At 37.5% G+C, this 17,668-nt stretch overlaps 2 protein-coding genes across 4 annotated transcripts in view; one reads left to right on the top strand and one right to left on the bottom strand.

Annotated features, from left to right (window-relative positions):
* Window positions 1–17,668, bottom strand: part of LOC132098658 (palmitoyltransferase ZDHHC17) — a 283,638-nt gene that overhangs the window by 191,778 nt on the left and 74,192 nt on the right. The window lies entirely within an intron of this gene.
* Window positions 1–17,668, top strand: part of LOC132098651 (conserved oligomeric Golgi complex subunit 5-like) — a 64,202-nt gene that overhangs the window by 17,890 nt on the left and 28,644 nt on the right. The window contains exon 7 of the mRNA XM_059504738.1: window positions 7,760–7,890. Coding sequence (XP_059360721.1) covers window positions 7,760–7,890 — 131 coding nt within the window. The remainder of the gene's footprint in view (window positions 1–7,759; window positions 7,891–17,668) is intronic.

Genomic DNA, 17,668 nt, shown 5'->3' with positions numbered 1-17,668 from the left:
TTGTCCTGTATTTAGCAGATTTCAGAGACTTTTCGTTGTATAAACAGTGTCAAGTTCCCTTAGCCTCAGCAGGGCCAACACGTCATCCTGTGACGCAAGCTTAGTGTTAGAGTCTGGATCCCCCACATTGTGTTTTCACGGCTGCAGATTAGCAGGGACACCCTGACTGTGAACCTCTGCTTTCTGCGTATGTTGGTTCAGCTTTGCTTAGCCATCCCATAGGGATTTTGTCCAATCCCAACAAAGCATTCCGAGTTCATCCACTTCCTGCCACAGTCCAGAGGGCCGTGTTGTTATGTGTTTTGTTGTACCGGCGGGAGGGAAGGCATGGGAAAGCGCCATCCGTTATGAGAGGGGGACCTTCAGGAAGCTCCATCACCTCCCTGATGCCTAATCTATTTTGATTCAAGGACAGAAACATTTTTTATGTTTCTACTGGAATCTCATGCTCATGAAACATATTGTTGATGTAGTTGTTGGTTAATGCTGAGAGGGAAGGTGTCTGATATGTAGGACAGCCTATTTCTTGCTGTAAGCACTACACATAGAAATTGAAAGTGAAAAATTAACCACACATTCCTTACCGAAAAAAAGTGTATCCCAATACTTTATATGCAATTTTAGGATCTTTCCAAAGTGCTTCATGATTCTTCAGACAACGCCCTACAAAATGATATGCATCACATTTATATTTTACTTTTGTGATAAGTGTGATATTGTTATAGGTAATGGTATAGTGGTAAAATACTGTACATCTATCAGTATAAAGTATAGGTACTCTTTGTCTTCTGTTCTTGTCCGAACCCACCACATTTAGAGCACACCATCAGTTTGAGTAAACCGTGAACAGTAGCAGCAGTGGTTTACCACCTTATCTTGATGACAAGGGATCTTGGAGAGTTATTGAGGTATAAAGATTAAAAGAACCCTGCTTACAGTTGTTCGAATTGATGTGCGAGAACAATCCCTGAGTTTTGGAGGTGATTTCAGTATGCCAGAAGTGGTCCTGTTTAGAAGTTGTTTGGAGCGATATTCACTGTCTTGTCACTTCTGACCAGATGAGTTGTTTGTGTTTCCCTCACCCATCACATATCGAAGCAATGAAGCATCCAGGTGAAAGGAGACATTGAGTCTGGTGAGAGAATAAATCATTTGACACTGAAATGATCCAAGGTTGCTTTCAGGCTAAGTGACTTGCCATGGCGCTCTCTCGTGATTTTAGCATGATTTCAGAAATACCTGTAGGCTGTTCTCATGACCATCGTCTGTCATGAGATACTGTGCAGGTCACAGATGAAAGAAAACGGTTTTCCTCCACTGCTGCTGGGGTATGACATGCCCTAAGTATGAAGGGGTCCTAAGAGCTATAATTTTCATCGAAAACAGAAACCATCAGTTTACATCTTAAAGTTAAATTATCCAGATGTTTTGGTATGCAAATTGGATTTGTGACTCGTTGCTATGTTTGGTGTTGAGTTCTTGAATTTAAATGCTTTTGAACCTAGTATTGCGCTTTTATTTGCGCTTTTATTTGACATTCTCTTGTTCATCCTTGCAATTTCAGAGATGACTATCTACCCCAACAGCAATTACCTTTTTCCTCTTTCGTTTTAATCTCAGACAAATTGAGTGCCCTGCTTTGCAGGATTCACCTCCTCAGACAGACCCCATATTGAATTTGTGCTAATGTTTCTTATTGGCCCTTCTTTTTGAACTGTAATAGGGAAAATTGCATTTCCAAGGTCACAGTTGCAATCGTTTTTACACTGTATTGCACACCGCACCTTCTCTCTGTGGAGTGGCTGTTGTGTTCCATTCCTGATAAATGCAGGCAATAACTGTGATTGATGCTGAGCCTACAGTCCTCTAGTGCCTCTACAAAAAGCAAGTATATGTGAAGAGCCAACACATGGTCATATGAGTGTCTATTTTTCTGCAATACTGAAAATACAAAGTCAAGAACAGTGGTTGAACAAACACCTATGCCCCTCCCCTTGACCTCATGACCCCAGCATGATTTGGTTTTGGAGAGAGGAGCTGTCACTGCATTCAAAACAGATACTAGTGTGTTTTTTATACTTACCGTCTTGCCATCCCAGATGACTTTCTTTAAGTGAACACAAGCAGAGATTTTTAGTAAATGTCTTCTTTAACAAAAAAAAAGGTTTGTGTTGGGGGAAAAAATACTGAAGCTTATGAAGAAGTCACGCACTTGCATCACAACGTGCTGACATATTGATTCATGATGGTTTCATGAACAGTTGGCTGAAAGTGATGGATTATAGTTGAAGTTTTGAAGAGATGGATTATTTTCTAAAAATCTGAAGAAGGAAAGGTGTGTGTGTGTGTGTGCGTGTGTATATAGATAGATAGATAGATAGATAGATAGATAGAGAGAGAGAGAGATACATATATATATATATATAGAGAGAGAGAAAGATAGAGAGATAGATATATATACACATACATACATACATAAATACATACAGCTGGAAAGGTTAGAAAATTATGGAATAATTGTTAATTTGGGAAATAGGGTTATTTTGCATTTGAGCCCAATGTTGTGTAAAAGCATGCGAGTAGCACAGCAGAGTGCTGTCCCTAATATGAAGAATACATCATTTGCATGCCATATTTAATTAAATCCCAGCCTTTTGGAGTTTAATTATTGCAAAAGGCTCCACTGAAATTGTGATTAATTTAATTGTGCAGCCCTCGTAGTATGGCATTGCAAATGTAGCCTGAGTTACAGAATCATCATTTCACCTTAAATCACTGCAACCATTTGTCACTTAAAACAGCATGCAAAACTTTCAGCACTTGTCATCAAAACGCAAATGATAGAATGCTAATTGAGAGTCCACCTTCAGTCTTGTGCTTTTCTTGTAGGAGAATGTAATCATTGTTGCACTCTAAAGAGGTGAAGCAGGAGAGGGTGAAAATGAGGTGAAATGAAATTGCACTGCAACACAGAGATTTTTGACAGGGATTGTTGATTTTATTCTGGCTTTAGGCCTATACCTGTACGAAATAAGAGCCAAAGACTCCCCCCTGATTTCCTCTGATGAAGCCACCCGTTTCCTACAGCTCTTGATCTCTCCAGATTTTGAACCGCAAACTCAAGGTTGCTTCTTAGCATCTAGGTGCTACAGTATGGAGTCACTTCCTCAGCACGATATCTGACCTCTTCTAATGAGACCACATTGGGTCCTTTATGATATCTTTGTTAGCAGGCGGCAAATCGAGTCACGGACTCATCAGCTGGTGTGTGTGCCCTCAGAAGGCGCTAATGAGTGGATCTATGTAGTGACATTGTTCTGCTTGGTGCCACTGTATCTGTATCAGTCAACATCTCTGACTCATGAGCTGTCTGTTCAGAAGCCTGTTCAGTATGGCACCATGTGTTTAGAGACGCTGTTTCTTTCCTCTCATTTACTTGCAAGAATCTTCTACTCGTTAAAGTGCACAATTGTGGATTTTCTTGTTCTTCTTGCATAAAAACCTGTATTTATTAGAGATGCATTATTTTACTTGCAAGAATCTTCTCTTTAAATACACAGCTACATAATTAAAATGTGCTTGAATGAACAGCTAATTGACTATTTGGTCTTAAATGGATACTTCATCCAAAAATGAAATTTCTGTCGTTTACTCACCTTCATGACATTCAAAACCTGTATAGATTTCTCTTTTCTGCGGAGCACAAAAAAAGATTTTTGTGTGTGCATTCAGTGGGGTCCAATGAGGATGGTAAACTCCCCCTTCACTCATGCAGCACACCTGAGAGGACAGGTGTTGTTAAATCCATGACCGCTTGAATGAGCACACCTTTGTGAATAAATCAAGAACCATTTCCACAGCCCTGCTGCGATGATGGGTCGACTGGCTTCCAGACCTCCTGCTTAGTGCAGACAATTGTGAAAAAAACGGTTTGCATGCTAACGGCTCAAACGGGTTCCTAGGGGTGTGCAAACGTGCTCGTCCTCCATATGACACGTTATCTATCACATGAACATTTGACTGCCCATGTTTATGAAAAACAAAACAAAAAAGGTCTTGTAAATTACTTGTCCTTGGATTTAAATGTATATGGAAGTTTTAACCTTTAATCACTCTTTGGGGTCAAAATGACCCCAATGGACTTTTCCTTCATTTTTTAAAAGTGTTACCTTCATCGCAGGGGCATGAAACTCGGTGACATTTCCTAAATAATCTATCTAAACATGCACAAAAAAACTGGGCTTGATTTGGTTGTTCTAAAGGTGTGTAAAAAAAAAAAATTACCTTTTAAGGTCTTTGGGGTCAAAATGACCCCACATTGAAAATGAATGGGAAAATGCAAAAAATGACTTTTTAAAATTTTGTTTGTCAAAAAAATAAAACTAAATCCATTATAAATCTGAAAATTTCTACAAATAAACCAAGATCTGGTCCTAGAGCATAAATAAAAAGTAGAACGAACTTTGTATCTCATACACACACACACACACACAAACACACACATGTATGTGACTGCAACAGAGAGCATTTTTACAGAAATTGGCAAATAAAATTAACTAAACTGGCATAAATCTAAAAATTTTTACATTTAATTCAAGGTCTGGTCCTAGAGCATAAACCCAAAGTGGAACAAACTTTCTATCTCATACACACACACACACACACACACACACACACACACAAACATACGTATGCCACTGCAACAGAGAGCATTTTTATAGAAATTGGCAAATAAAATTAACTAAACTGGCATAAATCTAAAAAATTTTACATTTAATTCAAGGTCTGGTCCTAGAGCATAAACCCAAAGTGGAACAAACTTTCTATCTCATACACACACAAACACACACACACACACACAAACACACACATGTATGTGACTGCAACAGAGAGCATTTTTACAGAAATTGGCAAATAAAATTAACTAAACTGGCACAAATCTAAAATTTTTTACATTTAATTCAAGGTCTGGTCCTAGAGCATAAACCCAAAGTGGAACAAACTTTCTATCTCATACACACACACACACACACACACACACAAACAAACACACATGTATGTGACTGCAACAGAGAGCATTTTTACAGAAATTGGCAAATAAAATGAACTAAACTGGCATAAATCTAAAAATTTTTACATTTAATTCAAGGTCTGGTCCTAGAGCATAAACCCAAAGTGGAACAAACTTTCTATCTCATACACACACACACACACACACACACACACAAACATACGTATGCCACTGCAACAGAGAGCATTTTTATAGAAATTGGCAAATAAAATTAACTAAACTGGCATAAATCTAAAAAATTTTACATTTAATTCAAGGTCTGGTCCTAGAGCATAAACCCAAAGTGGAACAAACTTTCTATCTCATACACACACACACACACACACACACACACACACACAAACACACACATGTATGTGACTGCAACAGAGAGCATTTTTATAGAAATTGGCAAATAAAATTAACTAAACTGGCATAAATCTAAAAATTTTTACATTTAATTCAAGGTCTGGTCCTAGAGCATAAACCCAAAGTGGAACAAACTTTCTATCTCATACACACACACACACACACACACACAAACACACACATGTATGTGACTGCAACAGAGAGCATTTTTACAGAAATTGGCAAATAAAATTAACTAAACTGGCATAAATCTAAAAATTTTTACATTTAATTCAAGGTCTGGTCCTAGAGCATAAACCCAAAGTGGAACAAACTTTCTATCTCATACACACACACACACACACACACACACACACACAAACATACGTATGCCACTGCAACAGAGAGCATTTTTATAGAAATTGGCAAATAAAATTAACTAAACTGGCATAAATCTAAAAATTTTTTACATTTAATTCAAGGTCTGGTCCTAGAGCATAAACCCAAAGTGGAACAAACTTTCTATCTCATACACACACACACACACACACACACACACACACACACACACAAACATACGTATGCCACTGCAACAAAGAGCATTTTTATAGAAATTGGCAAATAAAATTAACTAAACTGGCATAAATCTAAAAATTTTTACATTTAATTCAAGGTCTGGTCCTAGAGCATAAACCCAAAGTGGAACAAACTTTCTATCTCATACACACACACACACACACACACACACACACACAAACATACGTATGCCACTGCAACAGAGAGCATTTTTATAGAAATTGGCAAATAAAATTAACTAAACTGGCATAAATCTAAAAAATTTTACATTTAATTCAAGGTCTGGTCCTAGAGCATAAACCCAAAGTGGAACAAACTTTCTATCTCACACACACACACACACAAACATACGTATGCCACTGCAACAGAGAGCATTTTTATAGAAATTGGCAAATAAAATCAACTAAACTGGCACAAATCTGAAAAATGTCACATATGCAACATGGAACAAGCTTGCCCCCCCCCCCCCCCCCCCCCCACACACACACAGATAGAGAGAGAGAAAGAGAGGGAAAGGGCAGATACAAGAAAGATGAACTTTTGCACTCTGAGAAAGTTTGCAGTTAGATGAAAGAGCTGCAGCAGCATTTTGAAAACATCCCAGTTAGAGTATAAAAGTGGCAGTCTGGTTCCCGCACACAGCTCATTCTGTGACAGCATTATGGCCAAAAGGTCTTTAGTTCATCCATCCACAAAAAGAAAGCGCTGTGAGGTGTGTCCACGCAGCAGAGACGTGGAGTTCAGATGGGACTGCACAAACTGGAAGAACATCTGCACTGCTCATACTGTCAACATCTGCCAGATGTGCATCGACTTTAGTTCATGATATGAAGTACCATTATCAGTGTTTTGCACTCTGCTTGTTCTTTCACATGTTTATTAGCCATGTGATTTATAAAAAAAGTTGTTCTGTGTACCCTTCACTCCTGTTCATTACAGTTTATTGGTGCTGTTGTTTTGTATTATATTGGTTTATTTACTTTTAAAATTCATCTTGTTCTAAAATCTCTTGTTCTAAAAAAATAAATAGTTGTTGATAAATAATTTTCTGAAATAAATAGTGTGTGATTACAATCATGTCATAGTGGTGACTTGTAATGTTTTTTTCAAATGTATGTATAATAATTTGCAAAAGCAGATAATTCAAAATATATTAGAAAACAACAACAAATTCTAACTCTGACAAAACTACAGATTTTTTTATGTATTTCAAAATGTTTAAATAAATATTCACAAAATATATATCATAAAGTTGTGAGGAGAAGTTGAAACATCAAGAAAAATGAAGTGAAAATGAATGAGTCTCTATAGCACTCTAGTGGATACATGTGGCCATTGCACTTTAATTCCTAACCCATAAGAAATCAAGTTTTTTGACTAACCTTTAGATGGCAGTATTCTATCCCTAACACATAGAGCAATGTCCAGAAACTATTTAGATTTAATTAAGATCATCATTTAAGTGATTTTTTCTTTAAAAAATCATTTTTCATGAGCCAATTTATGGCCTAGTTATGTAATTGTGCAGTAAATAGGTAAAAAACTTCAAAATTTCCACAAAAACACAGCATAAATGTATAGTTGAGAAGTAAATAAAAAAAATGATATATAGTTTTCCATATAAAAAATGTATATTTCCTTATGCAATCGCTTTTTAAAAGTTTGGGGTCAAAATGACCCCAAAGACCTTAAGTGTTGTCCTTTTTTAGGAGTGATTAAAGGTACAACAAAGCTTTAAAAATCTCAGAAACCAACAATAAAAATGTTTTTCTCCATTTCTTGCAGATTACCTGTCCCAAGGTGTTGATCTCTCGGGTATTGACGTCATTGAAAATGACCTGCTGTTCATCAGCCGAGCTCGTCTGGAGGTGGAGAACCAAGCCAAACGGTTACTGGAGCAGGGCATGGAAATTCAGGTAAAAATAAAACCGTATCGGGGAGAAACAAAGGACAAATTGTTGCAGTACTTGACCGCATTTTGAAAAAGCTTTCAATGTAGTCAGCCACTTGTTAAGCTTGTAACACAGCTAACTACTTTTAAAAAGATTTGATTTGATTTTTAGATGCTGGTTTTACTCTGGGAGTGAACTAAATGCTTTAATGTATTCATTTGTCACTAACCGGGCTGCAATTTCAAGATTCTCAAACACCAAATCCAGGAACAATTCAGTGTTTAATGAATTGTGGTCCAACACATTTCAAAACACAACCATGAATGGAATCGAGTTTCTGTGGTTAGATGTGCGTACATGTAGTTGCATTTTTAAAATGTAATTGATAAAGCTGAAACTTCAACCGGATGAAGCGTGTACAGTATCTCTCTCCATCTCTCCCTCAGCATGTTTCTCTGTCACACGATGCACTCACACACAGCAGATGGGCCGCACTGGCCTTTTCTCCCATCTACAGACACACAGGCTTCACACCGAACTGTCCAGTCACATTTCAGAAATTCAGCTGTCACACATCTCAGAGGCTGAAAGATGTCTGTTTTTCAATAAATGTCCATTTTAAAATGCCTGCATATCATCATATGAATGCAGCTGCCATGGCCCTTTTTATGTTATACTTATTGCGTCTCTGTTTTCTTTTCCCTTTTGATTGACAGTTAAATTTTTTAGCACGTTTTATAGAGCAAATCAATGCAGAGCTCCAGTTGGAGATGACAAGATTGTTGAAATACTGGCTACAAGGTCAAAAAATGGATTGCTTCATGCATCTCTCATGGGCCTTCACTTGTCTTTGAAAGCATGACTGTTCAGGGAGTTTAGGGGATGAACAGCCCATAGCTGGCCTGGTCCAGTCAGGTTTTGTTTGTTCCTGCATCTTTAATGGTTTCCATTGCTGACCGCTTGCTTAAAAAAGCCTCCCAGTTCCTTGCTGGCTGTATTATTTTTTTTTTAGCTCCACAAGTTGATTGTGTGATGGTCAGTCATCCTCATCTTTCACTTGATGTTTTACGTTTTGCATAGAAATCTAGTTATGGAAGGCTCTTTTTCAAGGACCAGAAATCCTATAGTTCATTCTCTGTCCTCTATCCCATGCATCTCTTAACAAAATTCCTTCTCTGCGGTCTCGCTACAACACATTCTTGCCCTATTAGCATATCATTATAAAACCGAGCGATGCGAGAGCCCCCTGACCTCTGTTCATGTATTTGTTGTTCTGGATCTTATCATGTAGTTCACTCCACTCCTCCACGAACAGTCCTGCGTCAGTATATTTAGAACTGTGTGGGTTACATAAGCCGCTATTCCTTAGCTCAAGTGGAGAGATGGTCCTCTTCTTTTCACTCTATTAGTCTAAACAAAAAAAGAGGAATTCTTCTTTTAGATTGTGAATTTTAACCTTTAATTTTAAGACATCTCAAATCTTTTAATGTGTTTAATGGAATTGTTCTGTGTTCAATGCTACATCATCTATAACATCTCATTCCTCAGGTTGTAAAAGCAACAGTGGTGTTTCCAGTAATGCACTTACAGTGTAAATAGAGATAATTCTTCTGATATAAACTTTCTTCTGATATCTGTATCTATATATATATATATATACTGCTGTTAAAAGTCAGTAAGATTTTTTGTGTTTTAAAGAAGTCTCTTCTGTTCATCAAGGCTGCATTTATTTGTCTAAAAATACAGAAAAAAGTAATATTGTGAAAAATTATTGCAATTTAAAGTAATGGTTTTCTATTTTAATATACTTTAAAATATAATTTATTCCTGTTATGAAAAGCTGAATTTTCATCAGCATCATTCCTTTTTTGAATAAATGTTGTTATATTTATTCATCAAAGTATAACCGGTTCAGAAAAAAAAAAAAACTTTTTCCAATATTGATAATAAATCAGCATTTAAGAATGATTTCTGAAGGATCACGTTACACTGAAGACTGAAGTAATGATGCTGATGAAAATTTAGCTTTGCATCACAGGAATAAATTATCCTTTAACATATATTAAAATGGAATGGATTATTTTAAATTGTATCAATACTTCACAATATTACGGGGGTTTTTTCTGGATTTTTGATCAAATAAATGTAGCCTTGATGAGCAGAAGAGACTTCTTAAAAAAAAAACGTTACAGATCCCAAACTTTTGAATGGCTGTGTGTGTGTGTGTGTATATGTGTGTGTGTGTGTGTGTGTGTGTGTGTATATATATATATATATATATATATATATATATATATATATATATATATGACATGGTGCTTAGTGTATTTTTCTCCTCTAAATGTCATTAAAAGCATACAGAAGAGTGGAACTTTATATCAGTGCACTCCTGTGTTAAAGGCATCAGCTGTCTGATTCACTGCCATATTGTCAGAAGGGCACTTGAAAGGAGAGTGCGTTTGAAGGTCAGTATTAGACATTGACGTGAAGGGAGGCAGAACAGAAAGTGTAGCCTGTATCTGAACATTAATTTCAGATGTGGTGAGAGAAGAGGAGGTCTGTTAAATATTTTATCCACCTTGATTCAAGTATGTTTTTATTTATCTGCTTATACATTTATATCAGCTGCTTAAGAGGGGTCATGAGAGGTGACACTTTGGAGGGATGGAGGAGAAATCACACCCTCTTTTGCACACCCCCTCTTTTTTTTTTGATTTGGATGAGGGTATGAGGTTTTGGAAGTGGATTCTAATGACTACAGTGAAGGTTTTTGTTGACTCAGCAAACATTGGCTGGAGGTCACTGAGGTGTGTGTGTGTGGTCAGAGCTGGAAATGCATACTATGGTCTAAAAGGGCTCAAAATTCACTGTGTAGCCGCACAAGTATGTCCACAGACACACATATACAAATGACTACTCTCGCCTTGACTTCTGTCTTCCTGAGCCAGAAAAGCAGAGTACTCACGGGCCAGTGTCCTGTTTCACATGCTCATAGAGGAATGGACATAAATGCAGCCTTCTCTTTTACAGAAGAGAACAAATGACACTCTCTCCATCCACAATACTGTGACCCTAAAATGTCACTGCATCAGATAGCAAACTAGGTGTCGCTTGTTTTAAAGAAAAAGACTTGAGAAGCAAAACATCTCACAAAATTAAGTTTGTCCAGTTTTGAAATAATAACCCATGTGAGTCTGAGAATAACTGACTTAATAAATTCACTAAAAATGAACAAAACAACAGTTGATTAAAAGACACTGCGCAAAAATATTGAAAAAAGTGAAGTTAGTGAAGAGAGGATCCTGCGTTGTGGTTTTATGTTTTTATCTGATGCAACGGCATTCACACATTTATTAGAATAACAAAAGTGTCCATATAATTTTTTGCACCACTTTAATCCAAAAACCTCTTCTCTTATGATGTCTCTCTGCAATAGAATACCATGGATGTTTTTTTATTCATCAATCGTGTTTAGAAGCAAAATTGTCAGAAAGAGTGTTTTTAAAGTAATTTAAAGTTTAAATTTTATTGGGAGATATTAAAAGCTAGTATTTAGCATGGTTTGAAAATCATGTGACCAGGTTCATGTACAATCAAAAAACAGTCATAAACCTAGGAAAGAACTGACCTGTTGCAGACATAACTAGTGAAACCACAGGAGTGTGGTTCCTCCACATAATAGATTAGGCACTGTGCCTGCATTGGAAGAGTATTGACAAAAGGGGACGAATGAGTCTGGGTTTTAACTGAGTCACCGCTGCTTTGACAGATAGATGTGCCTCTTGCCCCTCCATGAGTAACTGTGTATTACATAAGCAGCCCAAGCAGAACATTGATCATGCATCCTTTAAACATCACGTCACCCTTGTCCATTTCAAGAGGTCAAGAGTGCGTGTGATGGTTGTCTCACATAGATTTGTGTTTTGTTGATATAAGGTGCAGATATACAGTAGTCATCATTGCCACAATCAATTGGTCCACATTATTATTTTTCAATGGTCATTTACCCAAACAGTTCAGATATACTATTGCTCTTTTTTTTTTCCTGAATGTTTGTCAGGATTTACGTAATTCTTTTTCCGTTTGGATTTAAATTATTTTCATTTCGCTGCATTTGTCCATTCTGTCTGATCTGTTTAGCTTTGTCCATTGTCTTGGTGGAAGGCATTTTTTGTCATCCGCTGCCTAATCGAGCCATGTACCTGTGGCATGTAATGGAATTTTCTCTCAATCGCTGCTGAAAAGACACAACAAAATATGTTATACGCCTTGGGCCAAACAAATACTGACAAGAATGTTAAGTGAAATCAGTTCAATGCTGCTTTTCTTTCTCTACTGAAACCACATAGCAATTTTCCATATAAATAAATACCTTTCACCCATGCATGATTATTTATAGACAATATCCTGCAATTACTAATGTGCTAGCCCTGTCACTAATAATTTGATAATAAAAATTGTCTTTGATCTTTCAGCTGTATCGTTGCAGTCAGCGGGTGTTGCATTACTTCAGTCCAAAAGAAGTTAAATAAAAAGTGCCCATCCATAAAAAAAAGTGTCTCACATGGCTCCGGGGGGCGAACTAAGGCCTCCTGTAGAGAATCGATGCATTTTTGCTGCACGATATTGGGAAAAAATGACATTGCGATATTTTTTTTTTCTGCGATATATATTGCGATATGAAATCGAATATTTCTTACAAACAAAAATGGGGTGGGCACACTTACATTCTCATTTTAAATGATTTAAACATCGACACCATCATGTCAATTGATTAATATGCGCGAGGGAGAGAGAGCAAGACAGCGCTCGTGTTGTTTGAAGACGGTGAGCGTGCGGCCTTGTGCGCGCTCTCTCTCGCTCTCTCTCGCTCTCCGCGAATCACATTCGTCAAGGGCCGGGGAGCAGCTGGCCCGTACAGTTCATGAATAACGGATCAACTACGACAGCCTACATCGCACATCCTGCGATGTGACTATCGTGGATTCGTACATCGCGATATCGATGCTTAAACGACACATCGTGCAGCCCTACTCACAGTTGTAAACGAAGCATTTCCAGGGGAAATAACGCATGAGATCAGTGTTGTGCTTGCGTCACTTCAAAACAAAACAATAGAGATTTCAACAGAAAAACAGAGCTACACTGATCTGTCTAATATTGCAAGAGGCTTTGCGTTGTTATGTGACAGATGGGTCTTTATGGTGAGAACCTGCCGGATTCAGCTGTGTTTGTATATGTAATGACAGGTTTGTCAGATATGGAAATGACAGCTTTCTTTCTTGTTCCAAACAAGGGAAAAAAAGTAGCACAATAAATCGGTTTTAATTTACTCTGCATTAAAATACCCGGCCTGTGGAGTGCAAGAGTTTAGCAATAACTACTCACTCCCATGCATGATTCTTTAAAATTAAATTGAGTTGTTCATCCTACACTCTCAAACTGCTTCTAAAGCTTAATACTTAGTAATAAACTTATAATCAATAGCTGCAAGTCAATAGTTTGTAGCACCATAAACAGCACTATTCTTTTATGCTTTGCTATTTACAATGCTTGTGGAGAAAATTAATGGGGGAAATGCCAAGGTCACAAAGAAAGTGTATGTCTCTGTTGCACTCTATTCAAATCTTCACTCATTCTCTCCTGTTTTCCATTGGGCTCAAATTGTGGTGGTCACTGATAAGGTTACACAGTCACCCCATGATATTCACGGTTCATCCATTTCTTGAGTCATGTGTTTGAGTAACCTTTACATCAAAAGGAATGTCTCTAAGGGATTTGAAGCTGCTAAGGAGTGACGTTATTGCTTTTGTGCGCTCCTTAAGTCTTTTTTCTGTCTTTTTTCTTTTGCCACCTTTTTTTCCTGAAGCTTTATGCCTCCCTTTCCTTCGCCTTCTCACTCACTTCAAACAAAACATCTCTGTTGCTCTCTCACATTCTTTCTCTGTTTGCTCTCTTAAGACCATGAAGATGGGATAAAGATGCGCTGGATTGCTCATATAACTGACAAGCAGTCAGTAAGCAGGTGTGGCTGCTTTTGTCTCCACACTGCTCTGTCAGTGGGAAGAAGACAAAATGCCGGTTTCAAATGATCATACTACACATATATACACATATGCTCAGTATAACTTTTTTCTTTATGCATTTCCATAAGTGATATCCTGGAGGAAACTTAATACGGATAGAGTCACACTGCTGAAGAACGCACATTTAAAGTCAGCAGGAAATACAAATTTACCCTATCTGTTTTCTAAATGCATGTTTCAAGTCAAACAGCTGATAATACTAATAATGTTTATTTTATAATAATAATAATGAATAACTTAAACAGTAAGCTTCTCATGGTGCTTTACACAGAAACAAGCAACATTAGAATAACAATAGTACAAAAAAAGTGAAAACTAAGATAATCAAGCAAAAGCTAACCTAAAAAGCCTCATCTGTTCAAATGTAAAATTTTTTGAAATAAATGTTTTGACCTTATGATAGTCAAATAAAATGTCATAATGGGATCTTCCAGTGAAAAAAGAGGCTTTTCTCTGGTGACGTATGAAGGGCTTCTCCAGTCATTTAGCCCTAAACCCTGCAAACTCATGTTTTTTATCTCCATTTTTGACTGCCACACCCACATCTTAACATCCAATCATAAAAAGCAATGTTCTGAACCAAGAACCCATCTGCTGTGCCAGCTAAGACCAACAAGCCACTGTAGACTGGATTAAAGCTTGGTTCTTCAGTAGGGTTGTGTATGGTGTATATTGAAAGAGTATTGCTAGCACTGTTTCAGATCAGAGACCTGTCAGCGACTGCTCCCATGTGTGCTGATTAGCGCTCCTCGTTCTCCCACGTCGACTTCTCTCGCCCATTACCCATCAGTAACACGTTACTGCCATGCACCCACCTGACAAATTACTGTTACCATGGAGACCATATGCACATGCTTTTTAACATCCCTTCTGCCTGGTGTCTGTTCTTCACAATTAAAAAAAGTCGCACGAAGGTTAAAAGCACAAAGATGCAGCAGTGTTTAAAGTGTCACTGAGAGAAGCTTTTGATTACTAGTCCTGTTGCACTTGCTCAGTGATAGTATCTACCATGATACTGACTGATTATCATTGATGTTTACAGACGTTTATATACCGTGGTGCCATGAAATGGTATCCTGCTAATATCAAGAAACATGCTATTTGCATGGTTTGTTAATAACACTATTCCAGCACCATTCAAGTACCTTTGATCAGATTAAGATTTTGACTTGGTGGATGATAAAATAGGTGATAAATCCTAAACTCTTGTGTCTTGGACCAGTAAGCTATCACCCTTTTTTGTGCACAAGTGTTTACCTAACCTGTTTTCTGCTTTCACAAGATTGAATAGATATTTTATTCATGGTTCTGCATGTCCATCTTTTTTTCAGTAGGTGACCCTGCACTCTGGATTACATTTTAATGATTTAGTACTGAACAAAGATATAAGGGCACATGTATTTCCATTCCTAAAAACACTTAGACGGATCACTAAATTATGTTCATCTAATTTGACTTACGTTTTGACATTTAAAGAAATGACACGATACAAGATGCATTTAACCTCATGTTAAAAAATGAATAGATGAAAGGAGTTAATTTATTTTTAATGCCTGTGCAAATCAAAGTTTCTTCATTACTGAAGATGTTCTCTCTCATTAGTTATTCGGAGCACACCTCAATTTTCACCTTTCTCCTTAACACGGTCATCAGTTCTCTCCCAAATTGAGTTCATTTCTTCCTGGTCTGGCATTGCACTGACATTTACCAAGTGCGCCTTAAAAGGCTTTAATCGGTCTTCATCGTGTGTGTTTTTGGGTTGCTGTGAAACACGACACGTAAATGAATGTCTGAGTGATCCATCATCTTTTCACTTTTTCTTCACGCTCAAAGTCTCCCTTTCGCCCTCTCTCTGTTCTTCAGGATTACTCTTGCATGGCCATAACACTTTAAGTGTGAGCCAGTGAACTCTGTATGTTCCTATATGATGGCATTGGCCATGTTTGCTGTTGTTTTTGGATTAGGAATGACTAGAGGGAATAAATATATGTCCCTGTATCATCCATATAACTCATGTAATTCCCATATTGGCTGGGTCATTTGTGCTATGCAGTATTTTCAGTAAATATTAAAAACTGTAAATAGATTGTGTTGTAATTTAAGTATTTCGACAAAAGATTTAGCAGAATTCTAAAAATGTCCTCTTTTTAAGCCAGTGGCCTCCAGGAAGTGACATCTACATGGAAATAACAGAACAAACATTTTGTGTCTTGTCTCTCAAATTATATACTTAATTATTTCCACCCTATTCATTTTATTGCCATTTATGTATCCATTGCACAAGAGATTGACAATTAAATTTAGTCAACTTTCACTTTTTGTTGATTTGTTTCATTTTAATTTAATTATATCGTATTATCTATGATGTTATTATCTATAAAGTCACTAAGCAGGCTGAAATCTCTTGCTAATACGTCCTGATGTTGATGTGATTGTTTTCACACCCATTATGTGAGTTCTTGAAGGAGGTTTTACCTAACATGATTTTTGTTTTTAAAAACTCCCGGTTATTTTGTATTTTATTTGAATGTATTTATAACATTAATCCAGTTCTACAATGCATATAATGGGCACATGGAAATGTTCTCATAGTAGGAATTACCTGGGCACCATATGTGAGCAAAGACCCCTGGTGTCATCTATCATTCAGCTATTTGTTGGTAGACAAATATCTTCCATATGGTGACAAAACAAACACAGCCAGAAGCTAATGACACTGGCGTGGTGACCAGGTGTTTTTATGACAGGAAGCAATTGGCTGGAAATGACTGTTGTTTTTCCTCGTAAGGCACTGCGCTCTACGTGATCGGCAAACTTTCACAATTTTCCTGTTAAGGTCTTCGTTGGAAGTTCCCTTTTCGGGCTGTGTATTTTTTTCCTTTGTGGTTTCTCTAGAAAAAGACATCTACGTGAAGCATTCATGCAAAACGGTTGACCAAATTGAATTCTACCAAGCAGGGGAGAATTTAATCAAGCCCCCACACAGCGTCTGTAATGGAGGCGATACCATTGGTCTGGTATAGTTATTACAGGCCCTTGATGGAGGAAGGTAGAACTGTGATAGTGACCCAAGGATGATCTACCACATCTCATCCTTAGCATCCCACCCCATCTTGTTTACCTTATGTGACCCAGTTTCTTCCACCAGGTTAAACACTAATAGATCAGCTTTTTGTTACTCCTATAAACAATCGCTGAGAGGAATATAAAAGTTACCAGTGTCATCAAAGAGCAAATACAACACGCAGTAAGATGCTTTTTCACATGCATTTTGTCTCCTACGTTCCCTTGGAGAAAAACGCCTTAAATCTCAAGATGGCAAAAATAGCATTGGCACATTTCAAACCTCCTTTGTTGATGTGTTCACCAAGCATGCCACCTGGCTTTTGCAATTGTGTAAGAATCTGCATTGGATTGGGGTGGTATTGGCGCAGTGGATAAGACACATGCCTTTGGTGTGAGAGACCTGGGTTCGAATCCACTGTGAGACACCAATGTGTCCCTGAGCAAGACACTTAACCCCTAGTTGCTCCAGAGGCGTGCGACCTCTGACATATATAGCAATTGTAAGTCGCTTTGGATAAAAGCGTCAGCTAAATGAATAAATGTAAATGTAATGTAATGGATTGGTTCTGCATTATGGTAGATGAACATGCAGCGCCTTGCCTTGAAGATGGCTAGACCTTTTCTAACCTTCACCTGTTATCTGATATAAA

This window comes from Carassius carassius, chromosome 22 (assembly GCF_963082965.1).
Source record: "Carassius carassius chromosome 22, fCarCar2.1, whole genome shotgun sequence".
Classification (NCBI taxonomy): domain Eukaryota; kingdom Metazoa; phylum Chordata; class Actinopteri; order Cypriniformes; family Cyprinidae; genus Carassius; species Carassius carassius.
Note: the sequence above shows the minus strand (reverse complement) of the source record. Positions and strands in the feature narration are given on the sequence as shown.